The 17,917-nt window shown below is 43.9% G+C and overlaps 1 protein-coding gene across 2 annotated transcripts; it reads right to left on the bottom strand.

Moving 5' to 3' along the window:
• Positions 1-522: 522 nt before the first annotated feature.
• On the bottom strand, positions 523-7,542 carry macc1 (MET transcriptional regulator MACC1). 2 transcript variants are annotated; one of them, XM_020502813.2, is made up of 5 exons: positions 7,330-7,542; positions 5,860-5,985; positions 3,391-5,444; positions 3,040-3,228; positions 523-2,744 (listed from the first exon to the last, which is right to left on the bottom strand). In XM_020502813.2, the coding sequence occupies exons 1-5, from the start codon at positions 7,334-7,336 to the stop codon at positions 2,541-2,543; spliced, it is 2,580 nt and encodes an 859-aa protein (XP_020358402.2). In that variant the 5' UTR covers positions 7,337-7,542; the 3' UTR covers positions 523-2,540. The 2 variants fall into 2 exon arrangements, with proteins under 2 accessions (XP_020358402.2, XP_020358409.2); XM_020502820.2 differs by having other exon boundaries at positions 7,334-7,541.
• Between the last annotated feature and the right edge of the window lie 10,375 nt (positions 7,543-17,917).

Genomic DNA, 17,917 nt, shown 5'->3' with positions numbered 1-17,917 from the left:
GATCCCCTCCCTTTGGAGACTGGGCCGCAGGGCAGTATTCCAACATGATAACGACCCCAAACACACCTCCAAGACGACCACTGCCTTGCTAAAGAAGCGGAGGGTAAAGGTGATGGACTGGCCAAACATGTCTCCAGACCTAAACCCATCTGTGGGACATCCTCAAACGGAAGGTGGAGGAGTGTAAGGTCTCGAACATCCACCAGCTCCGTGATGTCGTCACGGAGGAGTGGAAGAGGACTCCAGTGGCAATCTGTGAAGCTCTGGTGAACTCCATGCCCAAAAGGTTTAAGACAGTGCTGGAAAATGACGGTGACCACACAATAGGGGTGTACTCACTTTTGTTGCCAGCGGTTTAGACATTAATGGCTGTGTGTTGAGTTATTTTGAGGGGACAGCAAATTTACACGGTTATACAAGCTGTACACTCACTACTTTACATTGTAGCAAAGTGTCATTTCTTCAGTGTTGTCACATGAAAAGATATACTCATATTTACAAAAATGTGAGGGGTGTACTCACTTTTGTGATATACTGTGTATTTATTTGTTCTTCTATTTTAAGCCAGAATGTATGCAGTCATAACATTCACCTGTAATACAGAACAGAAACAGGATAGACATCCTGAGCTTCCCCGTTGCCAACGCCAACAGATAAAGACTAAAGACCATACAATGCAACTCTCAGTTGAAACCAGCTTAAATAAACAGAGGAGAGAAAGTCAAACTGAAAAGGTCATCAAGAGTAAGTCAACAGAAAACACACAGCCAGGAAATTCTAGGACAAGATTCAATCATATATAGGGTTCAAGGACAGGATTCAATCATATATAGGGTTCAAGGACAGGATTCAATCATATATAGGGTTCAAGGACAGGATTCAATCATATATAGGGTTCAAGGACAGGATTCATTGCTTATAAATTGGGGAGTTAGGATTAGGAATTTCAGATGAATTTCAGCTTCAGGTCTTTTAACTGAAGGGTTTCCTCTGTGTATACAATCTGTCTGTACAGAGAATGTGATCTAGGCCTATGTAATTAAAGCGTTAGTGCCATGGTAAATCAAGTCGTTTCAATCCTCCCCCCGTATGAACAGACTTCAGTATTAGGGTCAATGCAAGTCCCTAACGGAAACCAAATATTCTCATGTATCTTTAACTGAACGGATGTGACATGTTAGAGACCAAAGTGAACCACATGACACTACTCGTAGTATCTTGTCACATTATTACACTACCCACAATGCAAGACACAGGCCCTTACTGCTCACTATCCCTGCTACTCTTACAAGACAAGTGATTCACAACCTGGTGATGAACTAGAACATAAATAATGGGTCTTCTTCTCAATTAACTACTTTAGTTGACAATTCATTGAAAATAGTCATATATTACTTATCTGTCAAAATGTAAGTGATATTAATTCATACTTCATACACACCAGGTCACCATTTCAGTTATAAATCAACATTGTGAAATATTATATTTCAGAAAAATCACAACAAGGTTGTTTTACATTATATTACATATTTAAAATATATTTTAACATAATATGCTATTTTCAAGTAGACAAAACTAAATGCACTGAAAAAGGTTTGAGTGTATGGGCTTAAGACAGAGTTAAAAAATAGCAATCTGAATACTGAGGATTGGATCTGGCAGATAAAACAAATGTAATCCCTTCCAACCTTAACCAGAATTAACCAGAATTAACCAGAATTAACCAGAATTAACCAGAATTAGCATAAATACAAGCTAAAATAAACGTAAATAAATGTAAAATGTAATGAAAAACCAGGGGGATTTCATGTAACATTGTAACATAAAATATAAAAGGTATAAAACTGTGTGACAACTGGAAGTGCTAACTCTACTGTATGTTACTATTAATGTAAAATCAATAACAAGCGCTGTCAAACAGAAAAACCCAAAGTAACAGACCTCAATATAGTTTCTGCTGTTTTGTCTTAAGAAATGATGTCAAAGGAAGCAGATGTCTGTTACACAAATTATCAAAACGAAGCCTTTATAAAACCCATGTAAAGATACATATGGTGTATGTATGGTGTAACCGAAAGGTTGCAAGTTCGAATCCCCGAGCTGACAAGGTACAAATCTGTCGTTCTGCCACTGAACAGGCAGTTAACCCACTGTTCCTAGGCCGTCATTGAAAATAAGAATTTGTTCTTAACTGACTTGCCTAGTTAAATAAAAGGTCAAATAAAAAATAAAAAATATGGCTGAGATATATGTTCGTACACTGGTTCTGGCTTTGTATGAACAAAATAATTATGTTTACGACATGAACTGAACTCTAAGAAGAAACTCTGACAAAGTGGGCAAAGACACGGCACAATACAAGAACAAGAACAAACATTGACTTCATCTTCGCCTCCCCCTCTGCATCGTAACAAGGACCTCCATATTCAAAGATAGTGGGAACTGCAGTAAGCTTTATCAAAGGGCCTCTGTGGCCTCAGTTCTACAGTTGTAACCCATTTGAGCTCTCCAGCGTGCTCATTCTTCTCCTCAGTGGGGTTCTATGGTTTGGGGAAGGCTGAGACCCTGAGGATCTCCAGACAGTTGACTGCGATTAGCGCCCCGGTCAGCTGCCTCCACTGTCTGGTGATTGGGCTCTTCATCTTGTCTAGGGCCAGGTGGAGGTCCTGGATCATGTCCTGGTAGCCCTCTCCGTACAGCTGGCTCCATGAGTACAGGAAGTCATAGGCAGGTTTCCACATAGACTAAAATAGAGAGAGGAGGATCCACAAGTTCAGTTCAGTTGATAGATTCTCAAACTATCAACTAACTATCAAATCAGAGTTTATTCGTCATATGCACAGGATACGCAGGATGTAAATGGTACAATGAAATCAGTGGAAATAAATCTACAGCACATCTATAATGGACTATACAAATAAAAGTATTGGTAAAGCCTCCCTAATCGTTGTCTGTTGATCCAATGAGATCATGAAGGGGTGATCTCCTAAGAACAACACATTTTCCTAAATAGAACAAATACAAGTCAAATGAACTAACCACGGCGCTAACTTCTCCACTCTTCCCCCGGTGTGGTGCCTCGTAAGCAGCGATCTGAGCACTGGAGAGTTTCCCCAGCCTCTCAGCGAGCTCCCTCCACCTGATACCCAGCTCCACCGCTGTGGACAGGATGACCGTGTTCTGGATCAGATGAGCCACTAGAGCCTGAGAGTCCATCTTCAACAGACCCTAGGATGGAAAAAGCAACATACAAAACACTTACTTGAAATGCAACAAATGAAGCGCAATTGGAAAAGAGAAAAAGTCATTCAAAACAAAGGTCAAGCTGGTTTGAAGATTCTTCTCTCAACCGGAATACTATCAAACATGCCCCGTCCTTTCTACACTTACGATCATGAGCTTGTGCTGGAACTTCTTCTTGCTGTTCTCAGTGTGGCAGTCCTCCTTCAGTTTCTCCAGCACGCAGGCCACCTTCTCGGCCTCTGTTTCAGCATGTCTCCGTGTGATTGTGTCCAGCAACAAGCTCGAGTAGCCCAGGGCATCAGCGAAGCCCCTCCAGCTGGGGATGTGTTCAGTCACCAGTGTCTGGATGTCTGAGTAGATGTAGGTGAGCTTCTTGAACGGCAGTGCCATGTTGTCCAAGAGGGTCTCGGTGGTGAAGTCAGTGCCGTTGAAGTCGATCACTTGGTCTCGGGTGATGAGCTTGACGTTCTTGCAATGGACCAGGCCGGTCCTGCCTCGGAGGAAGCCGATGTACCACTCCTTGACTTTGGACTGGCCCACCGACCTCACGGTCTCTCTGGAGAGGAGAGCCACGGTGTCACCCTTGAAGTACTCCAGGAGGTACTCCACTCGCGGTTGACGGAGCACTGACTTCAGTGCCACCCCGTAACACTGCACCTTCACAGGTCTGGTCCAGAATTTTGGGAACTCTGGGACGGATTCCTCCGGTATAGATAGCGATTGACACATTTTGTTTCGCATGGGATCTCGCTTTTCAGAGCGAATAGGTGCCGCTGCAGGGGAAGACACCTGGAACTCTGCTACTGTGACACTGTTTGAATCCCTCACCTGGAGGCATAGTTTAAAGGAATCCATCTCCCCATTGCCCATCTTGGCCAGCTCAAGAGGCAGGTGAATGACTTTACCCAGTTTGAGTAGCCCTTGTTTCACCTCTTTCCTTTTATCCTGGGCTTTGACTTTGAACTTTGACGCTATGACGGAAGTCACAATGTGTAGGTCATTCAGTCTCTCTGGGCTAAAATGGTGCTTCTCCCAGAGCTGTAGCACCAGGGGGGGCAAGTTTCTGTTGCCCCTGTGGATATCTGAGAACGGAAGCCTCGGTGGAACGTTATCGTGGCAAGAGACGACCACGACCACTTTGAAAGATGGATGGATATACTTTGGGCCATAAACGGCGACGGTGACTTGACGATCCAGGTAATCCCAAACGGATGTAGCAGGGGGCTGGATAACCGAGGCCTCTGCGGCTACAATAACATAGAAATTAGACTTTAAGTCTTGAAGATTCATCTGCATGATGTTCTTGTAAATGTAACAGTCCTTGACTTTCTGATAAGGTCCCTCTCTCTTGTTGGACACTAGTCCCACAAATGTGGTCATGACCTGACTTATCGGATCCTTCTTGACCTCTGCGACCATTTTCATTTCCAGCGAGATGGATTCCTTTCCGCTCGTGTTGCTGAGACTCACCTCCAGGAGCGGACTCACGGTTGTCATGTAGTTGTTGTTCAGCCCGTGAGGGGGCTCCAGGATGGCTTTCAGTGCAACCTCCTGAACCTCCCCAGCAGGAACATGGCCCTCTGGGATATGGGCGGTAATATCAGAGTCTGGTAACTGTAGTGACCCTCCGCTGTGACCTATCTTGCAGACTATCTGAGAGTCGGTGGCTTGGGTCTGGGCCCATCCAGGACTCTGACTCATCAGGCCTAGGTCAAGACATGACCTCGTTAGCTGCCTGTGACTCAACCAGGCCATTTTGTACGCCTCCCGGTCATTTTTCAACCACTCAAAATCTGCATTCAGAAATGGGCCTGCTGACAATTTGAGGCCGTTTTCCCTTTTCGGTTCCTTTCTCTCCTGGTCGCCGAGAATATCCGAGGCACTCCTCCATCTCCCTGATTGTCTTATGCTCTTCTGCTTCGTAACCGCAAAATGGGCGAAGTTTGTTTCGTCCGAAGATGTGCTACTGGCGTCAAAGTTCTCACTGTCAAACAGAGTCGAAGGTTCATCTTTCTGTACTGATAGATCAGCGTTGCTTAATGTTTTGTCATTGTTTGTGTGTAAAATGTCATCCAAAAACGGATTGGATATAGACAGTTTGTTCCAGAATGGATTTGTGGTTTGACTTCCATGTTTGACCTCCGGCTGCAACACAGGCCACTCTGAATGTTTTGTCACTTGATTTATTATGTAACTACTCCCTGTGAAAATACAAAACATCTGTGTCAAATCAAAGCCTTACTTACTAATATAAAACATACATATGAGAGCATGGTAAAATCACACAGAATGGGCTTCAATACTGGCTGTTGCTCTTTAAAGAGGCATTCTTTTAAACGAGGGTACCACTCAAAGGAGCTACTGTACAAAACACATCATGCAATCCTCTATTTGAAACTGTTTCATAACCAGGGTTGCAAACATCTAGTAACTTTCCCAAGACTACCAGGCTTTCCAAAAATCCTGTTTCTGGATTTCCTGCTTATTCTCTCCTGATTCCGTGAATCTTCCAACTGGAATCTCTGGAAAACCTGGGAAAGTTACCCGATTTTTGGAAACCTATTAATGAGATCTAGTTCAAAGACAATATATTTCATAAACGTTAGAGTAGGCTACCATTTAAATTGTTGATGTTCAGCGTTCCAGTGTCGTCTAGATCAATCAACGTCCCCTCAGATTTGCTCCTAATGAGACTTCCTTGGCGACGAAATGACTTTGCTCTGACAGCTGCCATCTTTAAATCTGTAAACATTAAGATTCATAAGTTACATACACAATTACTACACCTCAAATTGCAATCAGTTGGCATAATAATATAGAGTACACAGTATGACCTATATAATATTTTTCAGAATTCGGAGGGTTGCCGTGGCTCGAATTCGGGTCCAGCGGCTGTGAAGCAAAGACATTAACCGTTATGCCAAGAGGTCCGAACCACTTGACAAGGTCGCTAGGTGTCGAGTTAAGGTCGCTAAAATATATTGGCCAATGTTATATGTTTTCTACCCTGGCTGTTTATTCTATAAAACGTGGCTACAAACATTTTTAAGTTTAAGTTTAAGTTTAAGAATACGGATAAAGTAGCCTACAGCGGAATCAAAAAAAAAAAGCCTATGAAAACACAGAGAAACAACATATAGGCCTACAGTTTCTTTCGTTTACCTAAAGTTGTTTTGTGGTGCCGTAGTAGGGCTGGCCGATATCTCAAATTCATATTTTTGGGCCCGATTGCCCAGCCCTATGCCATTGTTAGTCATTTTCCTCCACACTGGTTCACACCTGAGATTCTTTACCTGGGGCTACCCGTGGGATTAGTTTGAGGAAACCTATTTTACAGAGCATAAAACATGAATTCATTCAGGCTGTAATTTGTTTGCGTAAAGGGATACTTCTTATCATTCATGTATACCCTATGTTGCTGTCGCAGTGAGTCAGTAATACTTCATTTGGGTTGTACACGAGTGCACACAAACAGGTTGCTCTTGTCTGGGATTCAACAATCAGTTATTCCGCAAAGCCGATTATTGAATGTGTGGGTGGGTGGGTAGCCAACCCTCCTGTCGAACTTCACCTTCGCGTTATCTCGAAATGCAGAAGCATTGTTCAGGCGCACCTGTTGGATAGCCTACCTTATCGTTGAGAAAATATAGAGAGACAGAGCTAGCTGTGAATTAACCATCATCATCGACAAACCATCATTATCGACAAACCATCATCAAAATTTGGCTACATACAGTATGACTATTGTAATAGTTGTTTTTTCACATGTAGAAATGCTGCTCCTCTGTCTATGCCAGATTTACAAAAATACTGTTTCCGCAGAGTCAACAGGTGTATTACAAACGCTCGCTTGTGCGCTTCAACTACGGTAAACCAGTGGCTATGTAGTTCTGTAAGATTAAATATATATATATAATAATACATACATAAATATATAGCGTCGATGTCAAACTTTCAAACACAAGATAGACCTACCTGTACTATGTTCATACAAATGTTATGATTCCGTTCAGCTACTAGATTTGCACATTTGCCTACAATTTCCAGCGTCGGTAGAAAGAGCAGAAATATAGTAACAATACTTACTTACCATGTCTCGCCAAACTGTGTATCAGAGATGTCGGGGAATCTCACTTTTGATCCATGGTAATAAGGTTTCCGCCATAGCCTTATTTAGACACTAACCAAATCATATATTTACACCTTCACGCCACAACTCTCGGCTTCTGTTTGCTTTGAAACTACAAGCATTCCGGGACTAGTAGTTCAAAACAATGAGGCTACTCTTCAAATGAGCTGGTTTAACTTTATTATAAAACTACAATATCCGTAATGCAATCCTGTATTTACGCAAAGAGTGTTGCAACACCTGAAACTGCAGCAGAAACTAGGTCGGTTCAGTGTTCTGTCATTAAGGTAGAGATACTTTTTTTTTCTCCCGCGGATGCAATTATGTGAAGGGCTGGTTAGACTGTAAACTCGCTTTCCAGACCCACATCAAACATCTCCAATCCAAAGTTAAATCTAGAATTGGCTTTCTATTTCGCAACAAAGCATCCTTCACTCATGCTGCCAAACATACCCTTGTAAAACTGACCATCCTACCAATCCTCGACTTCGGCGATGTCATTTACAAAATAGCCTCCAATACTGTACTCAACAAATTGGATGCAGTCTATCACAGTGCCATCCGTTTTGTCCCCAAAGCCCCATATACTACCCACCGCTGCGACCTGTATGCTCTCGTTGGCTGGCCCATCCAGGACTCTGACTCATCAGGCCTAGGTCAAGACATGACCTCGTTAGCTGCCTGTGACTCAACCAGGCCATTTTGTACGCCTCCCGGTCATTTTTCAACCACTCAAAATCTGCATTCAGAAATGGGCCTGCTGACAATTTGAGGCCGTTTTCCCTTTTCGGTTCCTTTCTCTCCTGGTCGACGAGAATATCCGAGGCACTCCTCCATCTCCCTGATTGTCTTATGCTCTTCTGCTTCGTAACCGCAAAATGGGCGAAGTTTGTTTCCTCCTTCATACTCGTCGCCAAACCCACTGGCTCCATGTCATCTACAAGACCCTGCTAGGTAAAGTCCCCCCTTATCTCAGCTCGCTGGTCACCACAGCATCACCCACCTGTAGCACGCGCTCCAACAGGTATATCTCTCTGGTCACCCCCAAAACCAATTCTTTCTTTGGCCGCCTCTCCTTCCAGTTCTCTGCTGCCAATGACTGGAACAAACTACAAAAATCTCTGAAACTGGAAACACTTATCTCCCTCACTAGCTTTAAGCATCAGCTGTCAGAGCAGCTCACAGATTACTGCACCTGTACATAGCCCACCTATAATTTAGCCCAAACAACTACCTCTTTCCCTACTGAATGTATTTTATTTATTTATTTATTTATTTAGCTCCTTTGCACCCCATTATTTTTATTTCTACTTTGCACATTCTTCCACTGCAAATCTACCATTCCAGTGTTTTACTTGCTATATTGTATTTACTTTGCCACCGTGGCCTTTTTTTTTTGCCTTTACCTCCCTTATCTCACCTCATTTGCTCACATCGTATTTAGACTTGTTTATACTGTATTATTGACTATATGTTTGTTTTACTCCATGTGTAACTCTGTGTCATTGTATGTGTCGAACTGCTTTGCTTTATCTTGGCCAGGTCGCAATTGTAAATGAGAACTTGTTCTCAACTTGCCTACCTGGTTAAATAAAGGTGTTCTCAACTGGCCTACCTGGTTAAATAAAGGTGTTCTCAACTGTCCTACCTGGTTAAATAAAGGTGTTCTCAACTGGCCTACCTGGTTAAATAAAGGTGTTCTCAACTGGCCTACCTGGTTAAATAAAGGTGTTCTCAACTGGCCTACCTGGTTAAATAAAGGTGTTCTCAACTGGCCTACCTGGTTAAATAAAGGTGAAATAAAAACAATTTTTTTTATTAATAAAAAATGCACACCATATGTTTGTGGTGTTGAGTTTGCACTCATATATTTTGTCTAAACTCAATATCCAAACCCAATATGCAAACTCAATATCCAAACCCAATATGCAAACTCAATATCCAAACCCAATATGCAAACTCAATATCCAAACCCAATATGCAAACTCAATATCCAAACCCAATGTCCAAAATCAATGAAAAGTTGATGTGGATGAATTGTGGCCAGAACCACTATTATTGTGGCCTGAGCCGGTGTGGAGTCGTGTTGCCCTTGGTCTCTGAAAGTAGCTGGTGTTGGAGGAATGCGACTAAGCGCTCCTGAGTAGATTATGAATGTTCATTTTTTATGGGGAAAAGGAGGTCATACAACCTCTGGGTAACACATACAATTATTGGGAAAAGGAGGTCATACAACCTCTGGGTAACACATACAATTATTGGGAAAAGGAGGTCATACAACCTCTGGGTAACACATACAATTATTGGGAAAAGGAGGTCATACAACCTCTGGGTAACACATACAATTATTGGGAAAAGGAGGTCATACAACCTCTGGGTAACACATACAATTATTGGGAAAAGGAGGTCATACAACCTCTGGGTAACACATACAATTATTGGGAAAAGGAGGTCATACAACCTCTGGGTAACACATACAATTATTGGGAAAAGGAGGTCATACAACCTCTGGGTAACACATACAATTATTGGGAAAAGGAGGTCATACAACCTCTGGGTAACACATACAATTATTGGGAAAAGGAGGTCATACAACCTCTGGGTAACACATACAATTATTGGGAAAAGGAGGTCATACAACCTCTGGGTAACACATACAATTATTGGGAAAAGGAGGTCATACAACCTCTGGGTAACACATACAATTATTGGGAAAAGGAGGTCATACAACCTCTGGGTAACACATACAATTATGGGGAAAAGGAGGTCATACAACCTCTGGGTAACACATACAATTATTGGGAAAAGGAGGTCATACAACCTCTGGGTAACACATACAATTATTGGGAAAAGCAAAATGCAAATAAAACTTCACTTACAGATTAAGGTTACGCCCTTTTGGTGCTCAAACCTCAAATTAATACTTTTTTGATAAAACATGATTGATCAAATATTTCAGTATTGTACATATCATACCCCTGAAACTGGTACTGTAGTAGTCGATGCTTAGGACAACTCTACTGACAATGACTTGAAAGAAGTGAGACAGATATGCCTCCTACTGGTCATCCTTAAACCATCTTGCATCACAATGCTGGTTAGATACTGTGCTGTTGAGAAAGTTGACTAAAGTCTGCTCTCTAGTGGTGCTCTTAAAGTGTTGTTGTGCCAGGATAAAAATGTACTAGACAACTGACTGAATGTACATTGAGTGAAAACGTCTTTCCCCTCATATAGAGCCTTGCTACTCAAAAATGAGTTCATGGACATCATCATAAGGCCCGTTTATACCTGCCACTAACATGCATCCTTTGTCCTGATCTTGTCCCAATCGTATCCGTTTACACTTATAAAATCTGATCAAAATCAGTTCATAATGCATCTGTTAATCATCTACACCTGTCTAAAAATGTGGCCACAATATGAATGTGGACAAGATCAAGACAAGGGACGCATGTTAGAACCAGGTATAAATGGGGCTAGAGTCTCCGTGGAAAGTAGCAATATGTGAATCACTTTGTATTAAAGGGATAGTTCACCCAAATTACAACATTACTTACATCAGTGGTACCCTACCAGGTCTACTTGGACCGCTACGGGTACTTGACCTACACACAGAGGGTACTTGAGAAGACTCATGAGACCATAGGCCTACTGGTAAATGGCACATGACGGGCTCCTTCAGGGGCACTCCGAGCAGAGCTAAATTAAATTGGTGGTACAGTAACCAAAAAAGGTTGAGAACCACTGGAAGTCATCTATTAGCCAGAAGAGACTGTATTCAGCATTTCAAATCTTTTTTAACTGTTAACTTTGGGGCAGCAGCATAATCGAATTGCATGAAGATAGTTTACCCAAATTACAACATTAGGCGATTCATTGGCCTGAAAGCAATCTATGGGCTAGAAGAAACTATAATTATTATATATATTTTTTTACTTCACAACTGCCACTAACTGCGAACTTCAGACCAGCAACATGTATGAATACTTGTCTAAACCAGCTAGGATGGAAAGAAGTACTGTACCAGTCAAAGGTTTGAACACACCTACTCATTCAAGGGCTTTTCTTTATTTGGACTATTTTCTACATTGTAGAATAATAGTGAAGACATCACAACTATGAAATAACACATATAGAATCATGTAGTAACCAAAAAGGTGTTAAACAAATCAAAATAGATTTTAGATTTTAGATTCTTCAAAGTAGGCACCCTTTGCATTGATGACAGTTCTGCACACTCTTGGCATTCTCTCAAACAAGTTCACCTGGAATGTTTTTCCAACAGTCTTGAAGGAGGTCTCACATATACTGAGCACTTGTTGGCTACTTTTCCTTCACTCTGCGGTCCAACTCATCCCAAACCATCTCAATTGGGTTGCAGTCAGGTGATTGTGGAGACCATGTCATCTTATGCATCACTCCATCACTCTCCTTCTTGGTCAAATAGCCCTTACACAGCCTGGAGGTGTGTTGGGTCATTGTCCTGTAGAAAAACAAATGATAGTCCCACTAAGCACAATCCAGATGGGATGGAGTATCGTTGCAGAATGCTGTGGCAGCCATGCTGGTTAAGTGTGCTTTGAATACTAAATAAATCACAGACAGTGTCACCAGCAAAGCACCCCCACACCATCACACCTCCTTCTCCATGCTTCACAGTCGGAACCACATATGCGATGTCATCCGTTCACATACTCTGCGTCTCACAAAGACACATCAGTTGGACCCAAAAATCTCAAATTTGGACTCATCAGACCAAAGAACAGATTTCCACCAGACTAATGTCCATTGCTCATGTTTCTTGCAAGTCTTGTCATGCCCTGATCTGTTTCATCTGTGTCGCCCATCTTTCCCATTATCCCTGTGTATTTATACCTGTGTTCTCTGTTTGTCTCTATGTAAACTGGAAACCACATATCCTGAGACTGAAAAACAGCTTCTATCTCAAGGCCATCAGACTGTTAAACAGCCACCACTAACATTGAGTGGCTGCTGCCAACATACTGACTCAACTCCAGCTACTTTAATAATGGACATTTATGGAAATGTATGTTTAAAAAATTTATCACTAGCCACTTTAAACAATGCCACTTAATATAATGTTTACATACCTTACATTACTCATCTCATATGTATATGTATATACTGTACTCTATGTCATCTACTGCATATTGCCATCTTTATGTAATACATGTATCACTAGCCACTTTAAACTATGCCACTTTATGTTTATATACCCTACATTACTCATCTCATATGTATATAGTGTACTCTATACCATCTACTGCATCTTGCCTATGCCGTTCTGTACCATCACTCATTCATATATCTTTATGTACATATTATTTATCCCTTTACACTTGTGTGTATAACAGGAACAATGGTGGCCCTCTTGAAGCATGTGGGAACAGCAGACTGGGATAAGGATTGATTGAATATGTCCGTAAACACAACAACCAGCTGGTCTGCGCATGCTCTGAGGGCTCGGCTGGGGATGCCGTCTGGGCCTGCAGCCTTGTGAGGGTTAACACGTTTAAATGTTTTACTCACATCGGCTGCAGTGAAGGAGAGTCCACAGGTTTTCCTGCTGTGGGGCGACCACTCGGGGGCCAATGATAACTTTATGGATGTTACCCTGGCGTCTGAGCTGGGCATACCACTCAACCCCTCTACATTCCCATGGATGTTAGAGTGCTGGACATGCGCTCCATAGGCCAGGTCACCCACCATACCACCCCCATCAACCTACGAGTGTCAGGGAACCACAGCGAGACGCTCCGATTCCTGCTAGTTAAGTTTCTGCAGGTTCCCGTGGTATTGGGATTCTTTTGGCTCCAGCGACACAATCTTTCTATTGACTGGTCTCTCTATTGACTTGCCCCGGACCTCTTCGCCATTTCCGCGGATTACACCCCCAGGATCCGAGACCATTCTCCCATGCTCCAAGATCATTAGCCCCTCTGCTGTTCGTCTTCTGTTGCCCCGTACCCTCTGTATACATCCTACTTTTCATATATCTAGAGTTAAACCCATGTCTCGCAGCCCTTTGTCGCCTGTTTCTGGGTCTCATCTCTGAGTTCCAACGCCAGAACCCTGGGTCAACCAGGTATGCGCCCAGGTAGGATGTCAGGGGGAGCCCCTAGGGGGGGTACTGTCACACCCTGATCTGTTTCACCTGTCTTGGTGTTTGTCTCCACCCTCCTCCACATGTCACCCATCTTTCCCATTATCCCCTGTGTATTTATACCTGTGTTCTCTGTTTGTCTGTTGCCAGTTTGTTTCCCTGCCTGCCCTGACCCTGAGACTGCCTTGTGTTCTGGACCCTTACACCCTCTCTGTATTATTGACCCCTGCCTGCCTTGTGTTCTGGACCCTTACACCCTCTCTGTATTATTGACCCCTGCCTGCCTTGTGTTCTGGACCCTTACACCCTCTCTGTATTATTGACCCCTGCCTGCCTTGTGTTCTGGACCCTTACACCCTCTCTGTATTATTGACCCCTGCCTGCCTTGTGTTCTGGACCCTTACACCCTCTCTGTATTATTGACCCCTGCCTGCCCTGACCCTGAGACTGCCTTGTGTTCTGGACCCTTACACCCTCTCTGTATTATTGACCCCTGCCTGCCTTGTGTTCTGGACCCTTACACCCTCTCTGTATTATTGACCCCTGCCTGCCTTGTGTTCTGGACCCTTACACCCTCTCTGTATTATTGACCCCTGCCTGCCTTGTGTTCTGGACCCTTACACCCTCTCTGTATTATTGACCCCTGCCTGCCCTGACCCTGAGACTGCCTTGTGTTCTGGACCCTTACACCCTCTCTGTATTATTGACCCCTGCCTGCCTTGTGTTCTGGACCCTTACACCCACTCTGTATTATTGACCCCTGCCTGCCTTGTGTTCTGGACCCTTACACCCTCTCTGTATTATTGACCCCTGCCTGCCTTGTGTTCTGGACCCTTACACCCTCTCTGTATTATTGACCCCTGCCTGCCTTGTGTTCTGGACTCTTACACCCTCTCTGTATTATTGACCCCTGCCTGCCTTGTGTTCTGGACCCTTACACCCTCTCTGTATTATTGACCCCTGCCTGCCTTGTGTTCTGGACCCTTACACCCTCTCTGTATTATTGACCCTTGCCTGCCTTGTGTTCTGTACCCTTACACCCTCTCTGTATTATTGACCCTTGCCTGCCTTGTGTTCTGGACCCTTACACCCTCTCTGTATTATTGACCCCTGCCTGCCTTGTGTTCTGGACCCTTACACCCTCTCTGTATTATTGACCCCTGCCTGCCTTGTGTTCTGGACCCTTACACCCTCTCTGTATTATTGACCCCTGCCTGCCTTGTGTTCTGGACCCTTACACCCTCTCTGTATTATTGACCCCTGCCTGCCCTGACCCTGAGACTGCCTTGTGTTCTGGACCCTTACACCCTCTCTGTATTATTGACCCCTGCCTGCCCTGACCCTGAGACTGCCTTGTGTTCTGGACCCTTACACCCTCTCTGTATTATTGACCCCTGCCTGCCTTGTGTTCTGGACCCTTACACCCTCTCTGTATTATTGACCCCTGCCTGCCTTGTGTTCTGGACCCTTACACCCTCTCTGTATTATTGACCCCTGCCTGCCTTGTGTTCTGGACCCTTACACCCTCTCTGTATTATTGACCCCTGCCTGCCCTGACCCTGAGACTGCCTTGTGTTCTGGACCCTTACACCCTCTCTGTATTATTGACCCCTGCCTGCCTTGTGTTCTGGACCCTTACACCCACTCTGTATTATTGACCCCTGCCTGCCTTGTGTTCTGGACCCTTACACCCTCTCTGTATTATTGACCCCTGCCTGCCTTGTGTTCTGGACCCTTACACCCTCTCTGTATTATTGACCCCTGCCTGCCTTGTGTTCTGGACCCTTACACCCTCTCTGTATTATTGACCCCTGCCTGCCTTGTGTTCTGGACCCTTACACCCTCTCTGTATTATTGACCCCTGCCTGCCTTGTGTTCTGGACCCTTACACCCTCTCTGTATTATTGACCCTTGCCTGCCTTGTGTTCTGGACCCTTACACCCTCTCTGTATTATTGACCCTTGCCTGCCTTGCCCTGAGACTGCCTTGTGTTCTGGACCCTTACACCCTCTCTGTATTATTGACCCTTGCCTGCCTTGCCCTGAGACTGCCTTGTGTTCTGGACCCTTACACCCTCTCTGTATTATTGACCCTTGCCTGCCCTGACCCTGAGACTGCCTTGTGTTCTGGACCCTTACACTCTCTCTGTATTATTGACCCCTGCCTGCCTTGTGTTCTGGACCCTTACACCCTCTCTGTATTATTGACCCCTGCCTGCCCTGACCCTGAGACTGCCTTGTGTTCTGGACCCTTACACCCTCTCTGCATTATTGACCCTTGCCTGCCCTGACCCTGAGACTGCCTTGTGTTCTGGACCCTTACACCCTCTCTGTATTATTGACCCTTGCCTGCCTTGTGTTCTGGACCCTTACACCCTCTCTGTATTATTGACCCTTGCCTGCCTTGTGTTCTGGACCCTTACACCCTCTCTGTATTATTGACCCTTGCCTGCCTTGTGTTCTGGACCCTTACACCCTCTCTGTATTATTGACCCCTGCCTGCCTTGTGTTCTGGACCCTTACACCCTCTCTGTATTATTGACCCCTGCCTGCCTTGTGTTCTGGACCCTTACACCCTCTCTGTATTATTGACCCCTGCATGCCTTGTGTTCTGGACCCTTACACCCTCTCTGTATTATTGACCCCTGCCTGCCTTGTGTTCTGGACCCTTACACCCTCTCTGTATTATTGACCCCTGCCTGCCTTGTGTTCTGGACCCTTACACCCTCTCTGTATTATTGACCCCTGCCTGCCTTGTGTTCTGGACCCTTACACCCTCTCTGTATTATTGACCCTTGCCTGCCTTGTGTTCTGGACCCTTACACCCTCTCTGTATTATTGACCCCTGCCTGCCTTGTGTTCTGGACCTTTACACCCTCTCTGTATTATTGACCCCTGCCTGCCCTGACCCTGAGACTGCCTTGTGTTCTGGACCCTTACACCCTCTCTGTATTATTGACCCCTGCCTGCCTTGTGTTCTGGACCCTTACACCCTCTCTGTATTATTGACCCCTGCCTGCCTTGTGTTCTGGACCCTTACACCCTCTCTGTATTATTGACCCCTGCCTGCCTTGTGTTCTGGACCCTTACACCCTCTCTGTATTATTGACCCCTGCCTGCCTTGTGTTCTGGACCCTTACACCCTCTCTGTATTATTGACCCCTGCCTGCCTTGTGTTCTGGACCCTTACACCCTCTCTGTATTATTGACCCCTGCCTGCCTTGTGTTCTGGACCCTTACACCCTCTCTGTATTATTGACCCCTGCCTGCCTTGCCCTGTCATTTGCCTGCCCCTGTTTAAGGAATAAACTTTTGTTTCTTCAAAACTATCTGCATCTGGGTTATAGCTTAAACGTGATAAGTCTCTTCTATTTGGTGTTCTTTAGTATTGGTTTCTTTGCAGCAATTTGACCATGAAGGCTTTATTCACGCAGTCAATAAACCTGAATGAGTATGTGTCCAAACTTGACGGCTCCTGCACGTGGCTGTAACGTGTACGCTAAGAATCGGGAAGCAAGTACAGGTAGTGAATTTAATAAATAATGTAACAAAACATGAAATACTATTAGTGTAGACATGAAACAAAATCAGAATCAATAACGTCTGGGGAAAGAACCAAAGGGAGTGACAGATATAGGGAAGGTAATCAGGAAGGTGATGGAGTCCAGGTGAGTCTCATGAGCGGGAGTAGACGTGACAGTGGCAAGGGGTTAAGCCCTCTCACCTGGTTAAAAGTTAAAAGTGTGTACAGATGTAGAATCTTAATTTTACCTATACTGTCACAGCAAAATAAGGATTTAAACGTTTAGGCCATACATTCTGAGCAACAAAATAGTGATCAAATTAAGATCCTACACCTGTAGATTATATCAGTGGGACTGTTTACCTCCAGGGAACCTAGTGGATGCAGGTTCCTGGTGCTTCAAATGCCATAGCAGGTTCATTTAATGTGAAGAAAGTTCATTTACTGTGTGCTATGTTAGGCCTACACATGTTATTGACTCTCACAGTACAGTATGTTCACATTTTAAGCTATACTGATTCACAAACAATTGATATGCAAACATTCATTGTGATATAAAAATATCTTTACTTCTTATGCTTTTCCAAATGTTGCATTTGAATGCAATATGAACACAGCATCTACTGTCCATGGGCTTCAATTAAGCCTTAACAGATAGATTTTGTCTAGAGTGGGACCAACAGTTGTTGAGAACATAGTTAGCCTGGACCCTTTTTCTAGATTAAACAGTAAGGTAGTAGTTTATCTAATTCCATCTGGAATGAATGGTTATACAAGCCAGTATGTTCAGAGTTCATACATGTTGAACAATACAGTTCTCCAAATAGTCAGACAAACCTGTTTTTTCTAGATAGCATCTCATGCATTGTAGATAGCATCTTCTGCATTCTCGCCAT

The sequence above is a fragment of the Oncorhynchus kisutch genome, unplaced genomic scaffold (genome assembly GCF_002021735.2).
Source record: "Oncorhynchus kisutch isolate 150728-3 unplaced genomic scaffold, Okis_V2 Okis02a-Okis13b_hom, whole genome shotgun sequence".
Taxonomy (NCBI): Eukaryota; Metazoa; Chordata; class Actinopteri; order Salmoniformes; family Salmonidae; genus Oncorhynchus; species Oncorhynchus kisutch.
This window is presented reverse-complemented; position numbering and strand designations above follow the sequence as displayed.

What these genes read in the sequence shown, in the direction of transcription:
- macc1 (XM_020502813.2), bottom strand. An exon ending in GAACATCAACAATTTAAATG is followed by an intron (nt 5,445 to 5,859) that starts GTAGCCTACTCT and finishes GTATTTTCACAG; the next exon opens with GGAGTAGTTACATAATAAAT. An exon ending in TCCAGCACAAGCTCATGATC is followed by an intron (nt 3,229 to 3,390) that starts GTAAGTGTAGAA and finishes TTTCCATCCTAG; the next exon opens with GGTCTGTTGAAGATGGACTC.